The sequence below is a fragment of the Trachemys scripta genome, chromosome 3 (assembly GCF_013100865.1).
Source record: "Trachemys scripta elegans isolate TJP31775 chromosome 3, CAS_Tse_1.0, whole genome shotgun sequence".
Lineage (NCBI taxonomy): Eukaryota > Metazoa > Chordata > Testudines > Emydidae > Trachemys > Trachemys scripta.
The window spans coordinates 25,688,641-25,706,399 of NC_048300.1; the positions used below are offsets into that span (position 1 = coordinate 25,688,641).

General features: G+C 42.4%; 1 protein-coding gene across 3 annotated transcripts in view; it reads left to right on the forward strand.

Annotated features, from left to right (window-relative positions):
- Positions 1-17,759, forward strand: part of RTN4 (reticulon 4) — an 85,776-nt gene that overhangs the window by 30,832 nt on the left and 37,185 nt on the right. The window contains exons 2-3 of one of the 3 annotated variants that reach the window (XM_034764316.1): positions 213-269; positions 1,072-3,534. The exons of 1 other annotated variant lie outside the window; for it this stretch is intronic. In XM_034764316.1, the coding sequence (XP_034620207.1) occupies positions 213-269; positions 1,072-3,534 (2,520 nt within the window). The remainder of the gene's footprint in view (positions 1-212; positions 270-1,071; positions 3,535-17,759) is intronic. One more of the 3 variants, XM_034764317.1, reaches the window with a different exon arrangement.

The window sequence follows — 17,759 nt, forward strand, 5'->3', positions numbered from 1 at the left end:
CTGTTGCTTTTTACAGATTCAGACTAACACGGCTACCCCTCTGATAATTTATTGAGGAAGAGTCGAGATGGTTTTAGTAAAGGAATATCATGTGGATGTAAATATTAATTACACATTGTTACTGATTGTGAACTGAATACTTGCTTACTCTTCTTTTCAAACTACCTAGCCTTTATTTATTTCTGCTGAGGTTTTATGTATTTGTTTTTCAGATGAGACCCTTTTTGCTCTTCCTGCTGCATCTGAGCCTCTGATGCACTCCTCTGCAGGCAAGTTCTTTCTGCTAGCCTTTTGTCTTAGAGTACATTCTGCACTTTGACTGTCATCTCATTAACTCCTTCCAACTAGTTTGCATTTACTAAAAGTTAGCATGGGTCCAAGAATAGCATTTATCTTCCAAATTCTAAGCTTGCAGTTTATCTGCTCAAGATTCAAATATGCATTTATTTATATAGATGGCAGATAGTTCCTATCATAAACAAGCTACTGCTCTGTAGATTCTTGGACTCTTGATACAGGAAATCATGTGATACAATTAACAGGTTAAAATTTTAAAGCATAGTTGCTCTTACTGACTAGCGAAAGCTTTAATCAGTAATAACTTTCTGCAGTATTTTATGTGTAAATGAAATCCATGGTATAGCATTTACTAGGTGGCTGTTCTTCTAATATGCTATTCATTGAATCACTTTTTTGTAAAAGGGAAAATAAGACCGATTTCCCCTCCCACATCCCCGCCAACATACACACCTGGTTAGAGTTGCCTGACATTCTTATTGGTGATACTTGGATTGGATACTATTCTCCTCTGATCTTTTGATCTTAACTAATCTTTGCACTGCATAAAGTTGCTGCTTCTCTAACCTTTTGCATACTTCCCTGCTTGCTAAAAGAGGTGAAATAGAATAACATTATATTCTAACCCACACTTTATTTTAATGGCTAGTAATATTTATGATAGTTTTAGAGGAATATTTTAATAACTAATATTATTTTGAACTTGTCATACAATTTGCATTAACTTTAAGAACACTTGCATTCTCTAACTTTCCTTTCTGTCCATGGTCACAGAAAATGTTATGGACTTGCAGGAGCAGCCAGGTAGCACTATGTCGTCTGGCCAAGAGGATTTCACTGCAGTCCTGCTTGACACTGCTGCTTCTCTTCCTTCTCTCTCTCCTCTCTCAGCTGATCCCTTTAAAGAGCACGCAACCTTTGATATGCTATCAGATGGATTACCTGCAAGAAGCATTTACAACAAAAATGAAAGTGAGGCTTATAAAGAAACTAAAGAAATTGCAAGGAATCCATTTCTTATAGAGAAAAATGCCAGAGATGTTCCAGAGATGGAATATTCAGAAATGGAATTCCCATTTACTAAAGCAGAAGCAGCCACTATATCACAGACTATAGAAGAAAAGCTGCTAGAGAACAGTAAAGAAAGGTTTAACCTAGAAAAAATCTCTGCACATCAGCACCATACATTTCCAAAAGTTCCTGTTGATTTATTTGGAAAGCATGATGAAGAGGCATCTTCCGAGAAAGTGAAATATGATAGCAATGATCATGGTGAAAAAGTGGCTTTAGAAGAAAACACTCCTATAAGGGAAGAATATGTAGACTTCAAACCATTTGAGCCAATATGGGAGATAAAAGATACTTGCCATGGAGTTAGCAGCTTGAAAGTGGTTGTTGGAAATCAGATAGATAGCAAATTAGAAAGCAGTTTAGATGAGAAATATGATGCAGATAAACTTCAGATACTAACAATGCAAAAAGATCTTGAAAACAAAAGTGAAAGCAGTAATGAAGATCTTTCTTTCCCAAGCACCCCAGAAGCTGTAAAAGAATCTTCACAAGCTTATATTACTTGTGCTAAATTTGAATCTACTGTAACAATTGAGGACAATATAGCTAAAACTCTGTTTCCATTAGAGGAGAATATGTCAGAAAATAAAACGGATGAGAAAAAAATAGCAGAAATGAATGCCCAGATTGGCACAGAACAGAATGACACCAGCATTGAAGTAGTAGAAAGGCAGAGCCAGGAAGCTGACTATGCTAAAACAGATAGTTTATCAGAGATGTCTGCTGATACTGCAACAAATATGTCTGAAGGTCTTACTCCAGATTTAGTACAAGAAGCATATGAAAGTGAAATGCATGATGCAACATGTACAAAACTTGCTTATGAAACAAAGATAGATTTAGTCCAAACATCTGAGTCATCACAAGAGCCTTTGAAACCTGTGATACAGCTCTGTCTTTCATTTGAAGGAGCTGAAGCTGCCCCATCACCAGTCTTGCCTGATATTGTTATGGAAGCCCCATTAAACACTGGAGTTGCTGGTGCAGATGCCACTGCTGGGCAGCTTGAAGCCTCACCATCAGAAGCTTTTACTCCTGTCATTGATTATGATGATGTAAAACAAGAGTCTGGGAAATCTCCACCATACCAAGCGGCAGTGAATGTATCATTAACACAGGCACAAGAAGCAAAGGAGGAAGCTGTATTAAAAGAACCTGATCATAAGAGTAGTGCAGTTGCTGAAGAAATAGAGACTCCTTATATATCTATTGCTTGTGACTTAATTAAAGAAACAAAGGTCTCCAGTGAATCTGTTTCCCCAGCCTTTATAGATTATTCAAAGACACTAATAACAGAATGTGTTTCACAGCATGTGCCTGAACATATTGAGTCCTTTGAAAAAATTTCACCCCAGTCTGGAAAAACTGCCTTGTTAAGTGGTCAGCCAACCTCTGAGCTTCCTCAGAAAGAACAAGTAGTTGCATCCCTCACTGTGGAAAATAAATCAGTTGAAAATACTGACAAGATTGTAACAGATGATGATGGTAAGGAGGGACTTACAGATTTGCTACATTCTACTGGCAAACCCTATTTGGAGTCTTTCCAAGCTGAAGTGGAATCTTCCATAACTACTACTACTTTGCCCTCTGAGTCAGCTTTTATAGAAATAGCCAAGGAAAAAATTCCTCTTCAGATGGAGGAGTTGAGTACTGTGGCCTATTCAGGTAATATGTCTGTTTTTAAGGAATCAAAAATAGTAGACAAAGTTCATTTACTCACAAAGTCATCTCCAGTCACGCTGACAGAAGACTTTATGACATTAGTCAGTACTAAAACTGCTCCTAAATTAGTGACAAAAAACACTGACAAAGAAATATTCCACAAAGATGAAAGTAAACAGATTACTAATGTTATCAAAGCTGAGATAAGTCACTTGCCTTGTCCAGAACTATCCCATGATCTGTCTTTAAAGAATGTGCAAGTGGAAGCTGAAGAAAATATTCATGCCTTGGAAAAGTCCTCAGAGGTTTTGGTCAGAGAAGTGCCTGAAGTATCCAAGGTGGTGTTACTGCCTACTGATGTTTCACCTTTGTCCACTGAGAAAGAGGTAGTCAGTATAGGAAAGCCTGAAGCTATTGAGAAAGAAACGGAGAGAGAAGTTGCTTCTGTTAAAGACAAGGAAAAATCTACTGCTATATTTACAGCAAAGATGAGTAAATCCTCAGGTAATCTGCATACACTGTCTTGCACTTCACTAATCAACATATTTCTTTAGCTAAACTTAAGCATTAATGACGTCTTTTTTTTTTTTTTTTTTTTTTAATGGATCATTATTTGTACATTTTATTGTCTAACGTATTTCTGGTGCCCTCAGCTTAAAATGTGAGTACATTTTCCCCATCCTGACTGCACCAGTATTTTTTTGTGTTGAGTCTTGCCTACCAGCCACTCCGGGTGGATTTCCCTTCCCCAGTCTTCTCCTCTCCTCTCCTCTTTTTACTGGTCTGTCGGTACAGAGCTTTACCCTGAGCAAAGAGAACAGCTTACTGCTTACTTCAAAATTCTTTGGTGCTCCTTAATAAACTAGGCATCAAAAGCCCTGGAAACCAGTTTTTATTGCTCGAAGCCGTGCATGTTATCTCCATGTTGCTAGCCCCAAGTTTTGAGACCAAATTATCCGTCAAAGGCAGGTTGCCATAGTAACTGGGGTGGTGAGTCTCTTAATTTACGTTGCATGAGTTTATCTCAAATGCTTTGTTTCTTCACCTACAGAGTTTAATCATAAATCAGATCTTAAAACTGTCTGGGTAGTTTTTCTGCAGCTGCATGTACAACTTGTAGCCATCAAAGGCGTACTGATACAGCCTAAGCAATAACTTATGTCTTGTTTTTCATTGTTGTAATCATTGGGCCTACATGTACATCAGGGATCTTAATATTCACATTATTGAAAATGCTGAGCAGTAAGAAGTCAAATATTCTGTGAACATTAAAATCACTTTGGACGCATACAGTTATATTAGAGATGCCCATTTCTTATTTTTAAAATGAGATCTTAGTGAGCTGTACTCTAGCACAGTATTTCCCTACATTCACATTGATTTAAAGTAGCAGAAAGGTAGAGGGTAGGATTCTCAGCATTTCATGTCTCATAATTGCTGCTCCAAACTATATGCCTCATTCAAATCCAGCTTAATTGTGGGATAAAATAAAACTGCTTGCCTTTTTGGTGCAGAACACTGTGCTGCTTCTTGAAAAATTCTTGTGAATTATACATAAGCCTGTGGTTTACTGGAAATCTGCTTCTGGCACAAGTAGTGGTCAGTCTTTATACACTTCAGTTTAGTATAAATGTGGATACATTGGAATCAGCAATCATTTCAGTGTATGTATCCCTATTAATCTGAATTCTGTGAACTCTTGTTTTACTACATGCATGATGTGCAGTTTAATTTTTATGCTTTGTGTTGGTATTCTGTGTTACCTGCATGCAGCAGACTTCAAATTCCATAAGGGTTCTGTTTTGTGTAAGTGTGTGTATACCTACTGGTACGATTACCTTATTTATCCAATCCCTACTTCAAGAGCTTACAACTTAAAATTACACAACATAAAATTAAATGCAGACTTTTTCCTTCCTAAAAGTTGCCGCTGTTTCTTTAAAATAAACAAAAAGACCTTTTCTTTTCCTTCCGGGATCCTATTGCCACTTAGTATAGTGGTATTTATATTACAAAGTATTCCTTTGCTGTTGTATGAAGACTTCACATCCAACACCAGTTGACCTCCCTGGCATTTTTCTTGAAACTAGTTTCTCATCATTTGAACTCAGGGAAGCTATCCTCTGTTTTAAAAAAAGTTGTTATTTGGAACAAGAACTTTTTAAAACACATTGTTAATAGACTCAGACTTTAACGCCAGAAGGGACCATCATGACCATCTAGTCTGACCTGTGGCCTGCAATGTGCAGGAGAACCTCACCCACACTCTCCTGTAATAGACCCATAGCTAAGGCTACATTTTAGTCACAGGTATTTGTAGTAAAAGACATGGACAGATCACGGGCAGTAAACAAAAATTCACGGCCCGTGACCTGTCCATGACTTTTACTATGTACCCCTGACTGACTTGAGGGGAGGGGCGGCTGTGGGTGCTGAGGTGGGAGGGGCACTGTGTGTGCTCAGGGGACGCAGTGCAGGGGGGGAGCTGTGGGTGCTGGGGGTGGGCTGGAGCAGGCTCCCTATCTGGCTCCTGGGAAGAGGCGACCCTAGCTCCATATGCTGCCTCTGCTCCGGTCCAAGCCCCAGTTCTGCAGCTCCCATTGGCTGGGAACTGTGGCCAATGGGAGCTGCCAGGGGCGGTGCCTGCATGCAGGCAGAGGCAGCACATGGAGGTAGATGCTGAGGGAGGGAAATTGCTGTTGCCCTTTCAGGGCCCCCCCAAGGTAAGCACTGCACCCCAACCCTGAGCCCCCCCCCCAAATTGCTGCTGGGGAGTGGGGTTGGGGCCTGAGACTGCTCCAGCAGGGGCCGGTGAGCCTGGCCTGGAGCTGCCTGAGCTGCTTGGGTGCACTGGCTGCTGCAGAAGTTGCAGAAGTCATGGAATCCGTGACCTCTGGATAGATTACTGAAGTCCTCAAATCATAATTTAAAGACTGAAGTCACAGAGAATCCACCATTTACACTAGTTTAAACCTGCAAGTGACCAAGGCCCCATGCTGCAGAGAAAGGCAAAAAACCCCTTAGGGTCTCCACCAATCTGACTCGGGGGGGAAATTCCTTCATAACTCCAAATATGGCAGTCAGACCCTGAGCATGTGGGCAAGACCCACCAGCCAGACACCTGGGAAAGAATTATCTGTAGTAACTCGGAGCCCTTCCATCTAGTGTTCCATCACTGGCCACTAGAGATATTTGCTGCTAGCTGTTGCAGATTGGCTACGTGCTATTGTGGGCAGTCTCATCATACTCCATCAACTTATCAAGCTCAGTCTTGAAGCCAGTTATTTTATTTAATTTTTTTTGTCCCCACTATTCCCTTTGGAAGGCTGTTCCAGGACTTCTCTCCCCTGGTGGTGACAAACCTTCATCTAATTTCGAGCCTAAACTTGTTGATAGCTGGTTTACAGCCATTTGTTCTTGTGTGCACATTGGCACTTAATTTAAATAACTCCTCTTCTTCCCTCTGTTATAGAGAGCAATCATATCTCCCCTCAGCCTTCTTTTGGTTAGGCTAAACAAGCCAAGCTCTTTGAGTCTCCTCTCATAAGGTAGGTTTTCTATTCCTTGGATCATCCTAGTAGCCCTTCTCTGCATCTGTTCAATTTTCATTCATCTTAAACATGGGAGACCAGAATTGCACACAGTGTTCCAGATGAGGTCCCACCAGTGCCTTGCCTGATGCATCCTAGGATTGTAGTAGCCTTTTTCACGGTCACATCACATTGCTGGCTCATAGTCGTCCTGTGATCAATCAATATACCCAGGTCTTTCTCCTCCACTGTCACTTGCAACTGATATATCCCCAGCTTATAACAAAAATTCTTGTTTTTTGTCCCTGTCACAGGGTCCGCACAAGTCTCCGCCCTCTCGAGCCTGTGCCCTGCATTGGCTGGTTCAATAGAGTCCCCACGCCTTCTTGGTGCTTCACCCATGTGTCTTTATTTACAGTGCAACTGTGTAATTCCCCTTAATCCCCCAACAGCTATCCCCATTCAGAGCCTTCTCAGGGTCTAACCACCATGAGGCTCCCTGCCTTTGGTGAGGAGACAGAGATGTAAGCCTCCTATCCTCTCCCAGGCTAGCCTCCTGACTGAGCTTTCTCCAGGGCTTTTATAGCCCTCCCTTCCTCAGCCCAGCTGTCTCTACTTAACTCAAGTCATTGCTGTGAGCTGGCCCTCATTAGGGCCTGCAGCTGGGCTCTCTGCTGGCTGCCCAGACCCCTGCATCTGGCTTCCCTACCAGAAAGCAGGGCTTAGCCAGCATTTTAGCAGGGCATTCCAGGGGTTTACCCCTGCCCTGCCACAGTCCCTATATACATGACTTTGTACTATTAAATTTCATCCCATTTCTATTACTCTAGTTTTCAAGGTTGGTCAGATCTTCTTGTATGATATTCTTGTCCTTCTCTGTATTGGCAATATCTCCCAACTTTGTGTCATCCGTAAATTTTATTAGCACACTCCTACTTTTTGTGCCATTGTCATTAATAAAAATGAACATGCTACATTATTTTAGAGGAGGAAAAACCTCTTTTCTCCAAGATCAGGTACTGAGGTAAAAAGGCTGTAGCAGCAATTTGTATTTGTTCCCACTAGTCTTAAAGCTAATGTGATATTTTCTTGAGACCTGTTTATAGGGAAGATACTTAGATTGTTGGAAACTGGATGCAATTTGTTGACAAAATTACTCTTTACTGTTTCATAGTTTCATGGTTTCCATGCTGTTCCATCCTCCTATCACTGTCCTGAGGAAGACATATCTCTCCTAGTCTTTGTCTTGAATGGAGTTACGCCAGGCGATGCCACGGACCCCCTGATAGCCATCAGGATGAATGGCAGTCTTTGGTCCCAATCCTTCCCTTGCTGGTTTACTACTTTTCTGAGAGCTGTTTTTAGAGTACAGTTAGTTCGCTCTACTTGGCCTGAACTTTGGGGGTGTCCAGCTGTATGTAGCATTTGTTTAATTCCAAACACTTGGCAGATTCCTTTTGTGATTTCCCCAATAAAGTGGGGCCCTTGGTCTGAATCAGTTTCCCTTGGGATATCCCATCTGGTTATTACTTGTTCAGTGAGCACCCGAGGTGTAGTTTAAGCTGTGTTATTTTGAGTAGGGATAGCCTAAATCCATTTAGTAAAGCGATCAACAATCACCAGACAATACTGATTACCCCTTGTTGTCCTTGGTAGCGGCCCAATAAAATCAATTTGCATTTGGGCCCATGGTCCCTCTATTCTCTGAGACATCAGAGAATAGGTCCTTTGATTATTTTGGGATCAGCATTATTAGCTATGGTAGACAGTTATTTACAAACTGCTCCACATTGCTGCTCATGTGTGGCCAGCAGTCGGCAGCCTGAAATCAGGTTAAGGTTTTCTCTTCTCCTAGGTGTCCCCCATCATGAACTAGGGAAATCATTTTTGTTCTTAGTGCTGCAGGAACTACCCAGATTGCTTCTGGTTCCCCTTCTTTAGCTGCTAGAATTAATTTTGATTCATTCTGCCACACCTTCCACTCCCGGTGCTTTCCCTTTTTCACTAATTCTGTCAGGCTGGGATACTGGCTTTGGAGGGTTATTAAATCTGTTTGAACTGAGTCTTTTTCTGGCTGCAGCTATAGGAGCTATACCTTCCCCCATTTCTTGGCTGCCACAATTTTCCTTCTTTGCCCCCCCTCCTTGCTTCCTCAAATGCCCAATTTTTCCATTTTGACTCCTCATTCCCCTTCTTGTGTGCTCTGACTTTTCCCAAGTGTACCACAGTGTTCCGGGGCTTCGTCAGTGCCCACACGTATGTCATTTTGTTGGCATGGGCTATGGGTTTCCAGTCTGCAGATCTCATCCCTCTCTTTTTCCATTCCGGAACACAATCCACTAAGGACCCAAGGACCCAGTCTGAGCCTGTGAAAATGGCTACCGCCTGAGTGGTGGGGGTATTTTCGAGGGCTACTACTATAGCCACAATTTCGGCTGCTTGGACAGAATATAGTGTACACTGTGCCATCAGCACCTTGCTCGTAGGCACTTTTAAAGCAGCGAAGCCCACATGCAGATGGCCGTTTTTGTAAAAACAAGAGCCATCCACAAACCAAACAATATCTGCTATTTTCAGCATCTCACTCAGCACGGCCCCTCCCTCGAAGAGCGACGGCTCCCAAGGCAGTGGCTCAGGTAACAGACATTCGTGCTCTTCCTCCTCTATCAGGAGGCCGTAAGGTATTGGGGACAGTACTGAGTTTTTTTCCATATCTACATTTTTGTTTAACAAAGCAAGGGTCCATTTTGCCAATTGAGAGCTAGATACGTGGCCATTGTTGATTTTGCCAGTGAGTACATGCTTCACTGGGGAGTGGGTTATTTTTAGTAACACAGGGGACAAACCCACCAGGTAGTCCCAATGCTGTAGTGCCCAAACGAGTGCCAAGACCTCCTTTTCACATGGGGTGAATCCCTTCTCTATCTCACTCAAGGTCTTAGAGGCATAAGTTACAGGTTGGAAACCTGTTCCATGGTTCTAGCTTAGCACAGCTCCCATTCCCTTGTCTGTAGTTGCCAGTTGTAATACAAAAGGTTCTCCTACCTGGAGACATGATAGGGCTGGGTCTTGGGCCAAGGCTTGTTTTAACTGGGGCAGAGCTTCCAGCTGCTCTTGGCCCCAGTTCCATTCTGACCCTTTCTTTAACAATTCATGCAGTAGTGCTGCTTTTTCTGAAAACCCTTCTATAAGATCTCGGGAAAAGTTAACCATGCCCATGAAGGATCTCAGAGCGGTTATGTCTGTGGGGGCTGGGTCATTGAGAAATAATTCAACCCTCTCTTGGTCAGGGGAGCGCCCTTCTTGTCCCAGGGTTACCCAAAGATAGTGTACCTACTGGGAGCACAGTTGGGCCTTCTTTGGGCTTACTTTAAACCCTGTTTCCTGAATCTTTTGCAGTAGTCTGTCCAACACCTTTAAATTTTCCTCCTGGTCCTGTGTGCAGACCAGGATATCATCCACATAAGAAATCACACTATCCCTTTCAGGCATTCTCTCCCACACTTTTGCTACATGGGCATGGCAGATAACAGGTGCGTTATTCCAGCCATGGGGACCTGGGCAAAACACAATAGTTTTTCCTGAAAAGTGAAAGCAAATTTTATAGTAGCTGTCCTGGTGTAAGGGGATAGCAAAGAAAGCATTAGCCAAATCTAAAACTGAAAACCACTGGGCCCCTCCTACAATGGAAGCCATTACCTCCTGATATTTAACCACTATGGGGGCCATAGGTGGAGTCACCCAGCTGAGAGGGCAAAAATCCACAACAAGTCTCCAAGTTTTGCCATCACTCTTAAGGATGGGCCATAGGGCAGCATTGTTAGTGCTGAGCTGTTCCACTAAAACTCAAAAGCCCATCAATTGTTTCCTTTAGACTAGCTTCCGCCTCCTTTGGATATTGATACTGCTTCTGGCTTGGAGGATCAGGGCCCGTGACTAGGAATTCTGCATCAATTTTACCACATTCTATTTTATTTTTGACCCACACCTCCCGATATTTCTCTGCAATTGCTAAAACTTCTGGGGGTCAAGCAGCCCATTCCAATTCCTCAGATGCCTTAAGGGCTGCTATTCAATAGCTGACTGAAATCTCCACTGGCTCACTTGGGGTGCAAGGAGGCATTTCCCACAAATCCCTGTTAGCACAATCAACCAGCACTTTCAATTCCCTCAGAGCATCTATTTCTAGAATACCTTCTCCCCCCAAATCCATCAAGCCAAATTGCCTTTCACTCTTCTTCGTTCCCACACTATATGGGATTTTTTTTTACAGAAGGGGACGATGCTTTGTATCTCATTAAATCCCTGTAAGGTTTTGACTCCAGTCGGCGGTCCAAACACTTGCTTATTTTGGGTACTAATTAGGGAGTAGGTGGCACCTGAGTCTACGGGTAAATTTTGTCCGAACGCCCCTCCTGCAAACTTCACATAAACCATGAACCTCCCCCACTTCACCAGTGTTTAATTGTGCTACAATTGGGGGATCCTGGGGCGCCTGTCCTCCCTATAGGACAGCAGTCGGTGGTGCACTGGCGCTTTTTCCTCGATGCTTGGCCAGTTCATGTTCTGCCAATTTCACTAGGAGTTCAGCAGTAGGCAGCCAGTGTACCGTTTTCTTTTGCTCATATTTTAAAAGCTGCTTCCAAATTTTCCCACGCCATGGGTTCTGCCTCGTCCCTTATGGGGTCTGTCTCCTCTTTCCTTTTTCTGTGTGCTACTTGGAGGGGCTATAGCAGCCACCTTATCAGTTTTTCTTTTAGGAGAGTGGATATCCTTTTGGATCTCAGAGGCCTGTTTTGCTCTATTCTCAATATCTCTTGTTAGAACTGCTGCCAGATCCATACCCACTAAGGCCATACAAATTAAAGGGAGAAATCCTTGGATTGAAGCTTGTTTGAAAGGGAGGGCTGCAAAGTCTGGGTTAATGACATTTGTCAGCCCAGAATGTCTTCGTGCCAGTTTTTTTCTGCCTATATAATTTTCCACTCTCTCCCTGGACTGTTTCTTCTCTTGGTGAAATATAACTGTAGGGCTTTCTCCAAGGACGAGGGTGTGTATTACTTCTCTGTGTGCATTTATGTGCTTCTCTATATCATCTGGTCCGGGGGGTGGCGCATCTAGATATCATAAGGGGGCCCTACAAAATCCTTGGGGGACATACAATCCCTGCATATAGCTGACACATCAGCCGGAGTGAATACAGCCATGCCAACTTCTGTTAGTCTCAAAGGTGCCACAGGACCCTCTGTTGCTTTTTACAGCCATGCCAGATACTCTTATCATCCACCCCAAGGCTGTGCTCCTATTCAGCGGGCCAACTGATTTCTCTACTGCCCTAACCTGGTCAGGGGTAAAGGGTCTAGTTTCCAGCTGCTCCTCTGTTCCTCCCTGACGTCCCCTTTTTGTGACAGAGGTATTGTCTATGGGGACCATTGGAGGAGGTCTTTGCAGCTTTTCCAGTGATTCCTGTAGGGGACTTTGTGGAGACTGCCCGATGGGATCTAGGGTGAACTCACCAGGGTCCTTGAGCTCATAATTACAATAAGGGGGTATGCATTGGGATCCTCCTCTGATTCTATGTCTTCCTCCCAACTACAATTCCCGCTGATCCCTGCCATGATCCCCCTTTGCTCTCCCAAATGAGCCTTAAGGGCACAAATCAATCTCAGGCATTCCCCGTGGTCTGCCTGGCTTCTGCTTTGTGAATCCTGATAAAATACAGGCAGAGTCTGATCAGAAACACTCAAATTAAAGAGTCCCATTCAATTACATCATGTAATGGCAGACAGCTAAAAGGAGACAATTTTTTAAAGTGCTTATATACCAATGCTAGAAGTCTTAACAATATTGTCAGACATATAGATGAACATAATTTGTGAAGGAAGAGTCAAGATGATTTTAGTAAAGGGAAATCATGCTTCACCAATCTACTAGAATTCTTTGAGGGGGTCAACAAGCATGTGGACCAAGGGGATACAGTGGATATAGTGTACTTAGATTTTTCAGATAGCCCTTGACAAGGTCCCTCACCAAAGGCTCTTACGCAAAGTAAGTTGCAACAGGATAAGAGGGAAGGTGCTCTATGGATTGGTAACTGGTTAAAAGATAGGAAACAAAGAGTAAGAATAAATGGTCAGTTTTCAGAAGAGAGAGAGAGGTAAATAGTGGTGTCCCCAAGGTGTCTGTTCTGGGACCAGTCCTGTTCAACATATTCATAAATGATCTGGAAACGGATAAACAATGAGGTGGCAAAATTTGCAGATGATACAAAATTACTAAACTTAGGTAAGACCGAGGCAGCCTGCAAAGAGCTATAAAAGGATCTCCCAAAACTGGGTGACTGGGCAACAAAATGGCAGATGAAATTTCATGTTAATAAATGTAAAGTAATGCACATTGGAAAGCATAATCCTAACTGTACATATAAAATGATGGGGTCTAAATTAGATGTTACCACTCAAGAAAGAGATCTTGGAATCATTGTGGATAGTTCTCTGAAAACATCCACTCAATGTGCAGCGGCAATCAAAAAAGCAAACAGAATGCTGGGAATAATTAAGAAAGGCATAGATAATAAGACAGAAAATACCATGTTGCCTCTATATAAATCCATGGTACTTCCACATCTTGAATACTGTGTGCAGATGTGGTTGCCCCATCTCAAAAAAGATATATTGGAATTGGAAAAGTTTCAGAAAAGGGCAACAAAAAGGATTAGGGACATGGAATAGCTTCCATATGAGGAGAGATTAAGAAGACTGGGATTTTCAGCTTGGAAAAGAGATGGCTAAGGGGAGATATGATTGAGGTCTAAAATCATGACTGGTGTAGAGAAAGTAGATAAGGAAGTGTTGTTTACTACTTCTTGTAACACAAGAACTATGGGTCACCAAATGAAATTAATAGGCAGCAGGTTTAAAACAAATAAAAGGAAGTATTTCTTCACACAACACATGGTCAACCTGTGGAACTCCTTGCCAGAGCATGTTGTGAAGTCCAAGTCCATAATCGGGTTCAAAAAAGAACTAGATACATTCATGGAGGATAGGTCCATCAATGGCTGTTAGTCAGGATGGGCAGGAATGGTGTTTGCCAGAAGCTGGGAATAAGCAACAAGGGATGGATCACTTGATGATTATCTGTTCATTCCCTCTGGGGCACCTGGCACTGGCCACTGTCAGAAGACAGGATATTGGGCTTGATAGACCTTTGGTTTGACTCAATAGGGCCATTATGTTCTCATGTTCACTTTTCTCTGAAGGCTTTTGTTGCTGCCTTGCTTGTGCTCTCCTATTCTCAGTTGCCATGGAACCTTTTCTCTTCTCTGATTGATTATTATTTTGTCTATTTTCTTTGTTACTTAGAGCTTTTATACTAAATGTATACATAGCATGTATGTGACTACTGATGGTTGTAATCAGAACATGATTACTTTGTTTTCAGACAGTTGCTAACTGGTAACAGTAAAATTTAGCAGTAAAAATGGGGATTTAAAGCAATATATACGTGCCACATTGTCATTTCTGTAAAAACAAAAGGCCTATTTATGTCCCTAGTCTCTGTTTGCCAGAAGCTGGGAATGAACGACATGGGATGGATCACTTGATGATTACCTGTTCTGTTCATTCCCTCTGGGGCACCTGGCATTGGCCACTGTCGGAAAGCAGGATACTGGGCTGGATGGGCCCTTGGTCTGACCTAGTAGAGCCATTCTTATGTTCTTTAAAAGGGCTCTGACTGCAATTTTGCTCTCTGTGGTCTGCTGTGTCAACTCAGAAACTTCCTCCTGCAGCTTGCCACTGACCCTCTCACTGTCCCACACCTGCTTCTGCAGTCCTACAATCTGTGCTGCTTGTGTCAGAGACGTAGCTCTGAGAACATCAGATTCTGCCTTCAAATTAATCACTTCACTTTCCTTTTCAGCTCTGATTCTTTCCAATTTCTGTACCTGGTCTTTTAGCCGATCTATCTCCTGATCCAGTGTTGTTGCAACCATCCACAATCCCTGCAAAACAGCCTTTTTCTTTGCCCTAACATTCAGACCTCCCCATCTTCCTGCACTAACCCAGATATCCCATTGCTTGTGGAGCTGCAGGAAGGCTCGGGGGCCAGTGAGGGCACCGTGCTTCCAGAGTCCATTACCCCTATACTTTTGTACAAAATCTGTCAGTCTGTTTCCCAACATCATTTTCAACTGTTCTTTCTTTCCAGTTGTTTCCCTGTCTCTGGACATAACTTCCTCCACTGGAGCAGGCAATCAGCCTGAGTTCTGAGTCCCAGTAATGGAATGTATTGGTAAATTAACTCATGAACTGCGACACAGAAACTTGTAGGGAGCGACCCCATCCCGCTGTCTTTTACTTCCTATTGCAATGGACAAACTACAAACTATTTGTACCATCTGTCTCCTTCCTCTCTACTATCCTCGCTGGGGCCTTCAAATTCTGTTACCTGGGGTTCTTTCAACCCAAAGCTCTTGGTAACTTACTCTTTGCGAGTGATGTCAGGAAATAAATTAGGGGAGACACGGCCATCCGACCGATAGATGGCTGGCACAAACAGGACAATACAAGAGTGCTTACACTTAAAGCTAAACTTTACTTAGTCTCAAGCACTTACATCTGCAACAGGTTAGTAAAACACCCCCAGCCCTCAATAATTACCAAAGCTGAGTGTGGCTTTCAAGTGGCACAACAGCAGAGGGAGAATTCCTGAAACAGCAGCAGAGGGAGAAACCCTCCCGAAGAGTCCAGCTAACTCATACTTTCCTCCCTAATTTAAACATTAGTAATACAATGACATGTCACTTAAAGAAAACTTGTTAAGCAAGCAGTTTTAGAGGTCAAGCAAGAGGTTTCCTTCTGGTCATCGATTAACCAGGTGTGTTTTTTTCAGAGTTTGCATGCCTTGAGGCCCTGTCATTCCTGAGGGCACATGGACAAACTTCCTGTTCTTCTAAAATTCATGTATCAGCAATTTCAATAGAATTCTTATCAGGAAGGACGCGGAGTCAAGCTGACCTTTCTATGGCACCTGAAACCCCCTCCTCTCCTGCCTTGGTTATGCTAAAGCTGCTGCATGGCCATTTTATGGCCTGCTGACTTGGCTGCTTTTAGCAATAAGCAATAGTGGTTTCAGGCACTTTATTGGTTTGCCAAAATCTCCCCGTACAGTTCGGACTTTCAGAAACTCAAGTATGTAACAATTACATTGAGAGGAATATCTGTAGATGAGAAGTTTGGTGCCACCTAGTGTTTGTAAATGAAAAGGGTAATTTAGTGGATATTTTTCACTCAACACAGTACTATACAAAGGCGTGACAAACTCCTAAGCAGAGCAGTTCAATGGGATATTGTCAAATAGCTTTGGTTTTCTTTCTTTATCTGAAATGCTCTTAGAAGTTAGGAAATGAAAAGCCCGTTACATTTCTTGATCCTCTTCCGTTTCCCAAACTTCGTTCACCCCTTTGTATATTTGAATAATACCTGCTTTTACTTACATAGTTTTATGAAAAATACTTGTACACCAGCAGTGTTTCCCTTAAGTGATGTTATTGTTTTTAATTTTTTAATCTTTTGCCCTCCTGTTCCCCAAACACACAACGTACAAAGGCATTGAATATCATAAATGCCAGTTGAAAGTCAGTGGGAGATGTGGGTTTTCTGCGCTTCTGGAAATCAGACCACTTATTTAGGTTCCTAACTTAAGCACCAGTTTCTGAAAATGTTTGGGTTTAATTCCAGCTAAGAATTTCAATGCTTTTGTAGGTTTGTGTGCGTGTCTTGTTTGTGAACTTAAACCTGGCCAGGTCCATGTGGATGTAGTTCATACTAAATGCTGCCAGCATACCAGTACTTCAATCTCGATTATATTGGTCCATAGGAAGTAAAACTTAATTTGCAGACCAAATCAAAGTACTAAACAGCAATCCAAAAAGTCTGTTTAACTGTTCCAAATGCACTCTGATACTGTGTTAAAAATCATGAAACATCTGTTTTTACATAATGAGAGCACTAGTATGATACTTGCCTTGTGCAAGTCTATAACTAAAAACCAAATCATTTTATGTGAAGCTCAAAGCAAGAGAAATAACTAAATGTTACCCTGTATCAACATTATCCAGTTACTCATCTCCATTGATTTCAAATATTCAAGTCTGTAGCACAATCAAACATAAAGAGCAGCCCTGCACCTAGGTAGTATCGTCACTGAAAGAAAGCCAACCCTGAAGAAGCTTCAAAATTGCTTTGAGAAATACATTTTTATATTAAGGGTATGTCTTCACTACCCGGATCGGCGGGTAGTAATCAATCTATCGGGGATCAATTTATCAGGTCTCATCTAGACGTGATAAATCGATCCCGGAAAGCGCTCCCCGTTGACTCCAGAACTTCTCCAGGGCGAGAGGCGGAAGCGGAGTCGACGGGGGAGCCGCGGCCGTCGATCCCACGCCGTGAGGACGCGAGGTAAGTCGATCCAAGATACATCGACTTCAGCTACGCTATTCTCGTAGCTGAAGTTGGGTATCTTAGATCGATTTCCCTCCCCCATCCCCCCAGTGTAGACCAGCCCTAAGTCAATCCTGATAAAATTTTCCAGCTCTAAGTGCCATTCAGTTTGTATTATCTTGCCTCTACTACTGGCTGAAAGGTGAAAGGACATTCTCAGTTAAGATGAAGAAGCAGAAGAAGTGTTTTCCGTTGAAACTGTTCTGAGTGTACATATTCGCAGAATTTCCTTATGGATGGAAAACTTTGTGAATTTTAATTATTAAATGAGACCAATAGTAGTGCCTATTACTTAGCATTATGCAGTCATTCTGTGGTAGTTCACTTCAACCTGCATCACCCCTGCTATTCTACTTTTTGGCCTCTCCTGAGCAGCAGCTTCCCCTTATGCTGGCTTTTGTGATAAATAGTCTTGTAATGTTAGACAGTTTAATTAAGGACTTAATCTAGATGACCAAACACATTTTGGATCACAGTTGTCCAGAGGCAGAAGGCTAGACCACTGCCTGGTCTTTAGGACTCTTTATTAATAAACATTTTATAGTTGCAGGATTGAGAAGCTGTAGAGTTTTTGGTAATGTATACATTAACATTTGGATTTTCATAAGCACTGAGTGTTGGTCTAATTCTGTTTCCAGAGAAGTCAGTGGGCATTTTACATTTAACTTCAGTGGGAGCAGAGTTAGTCCAA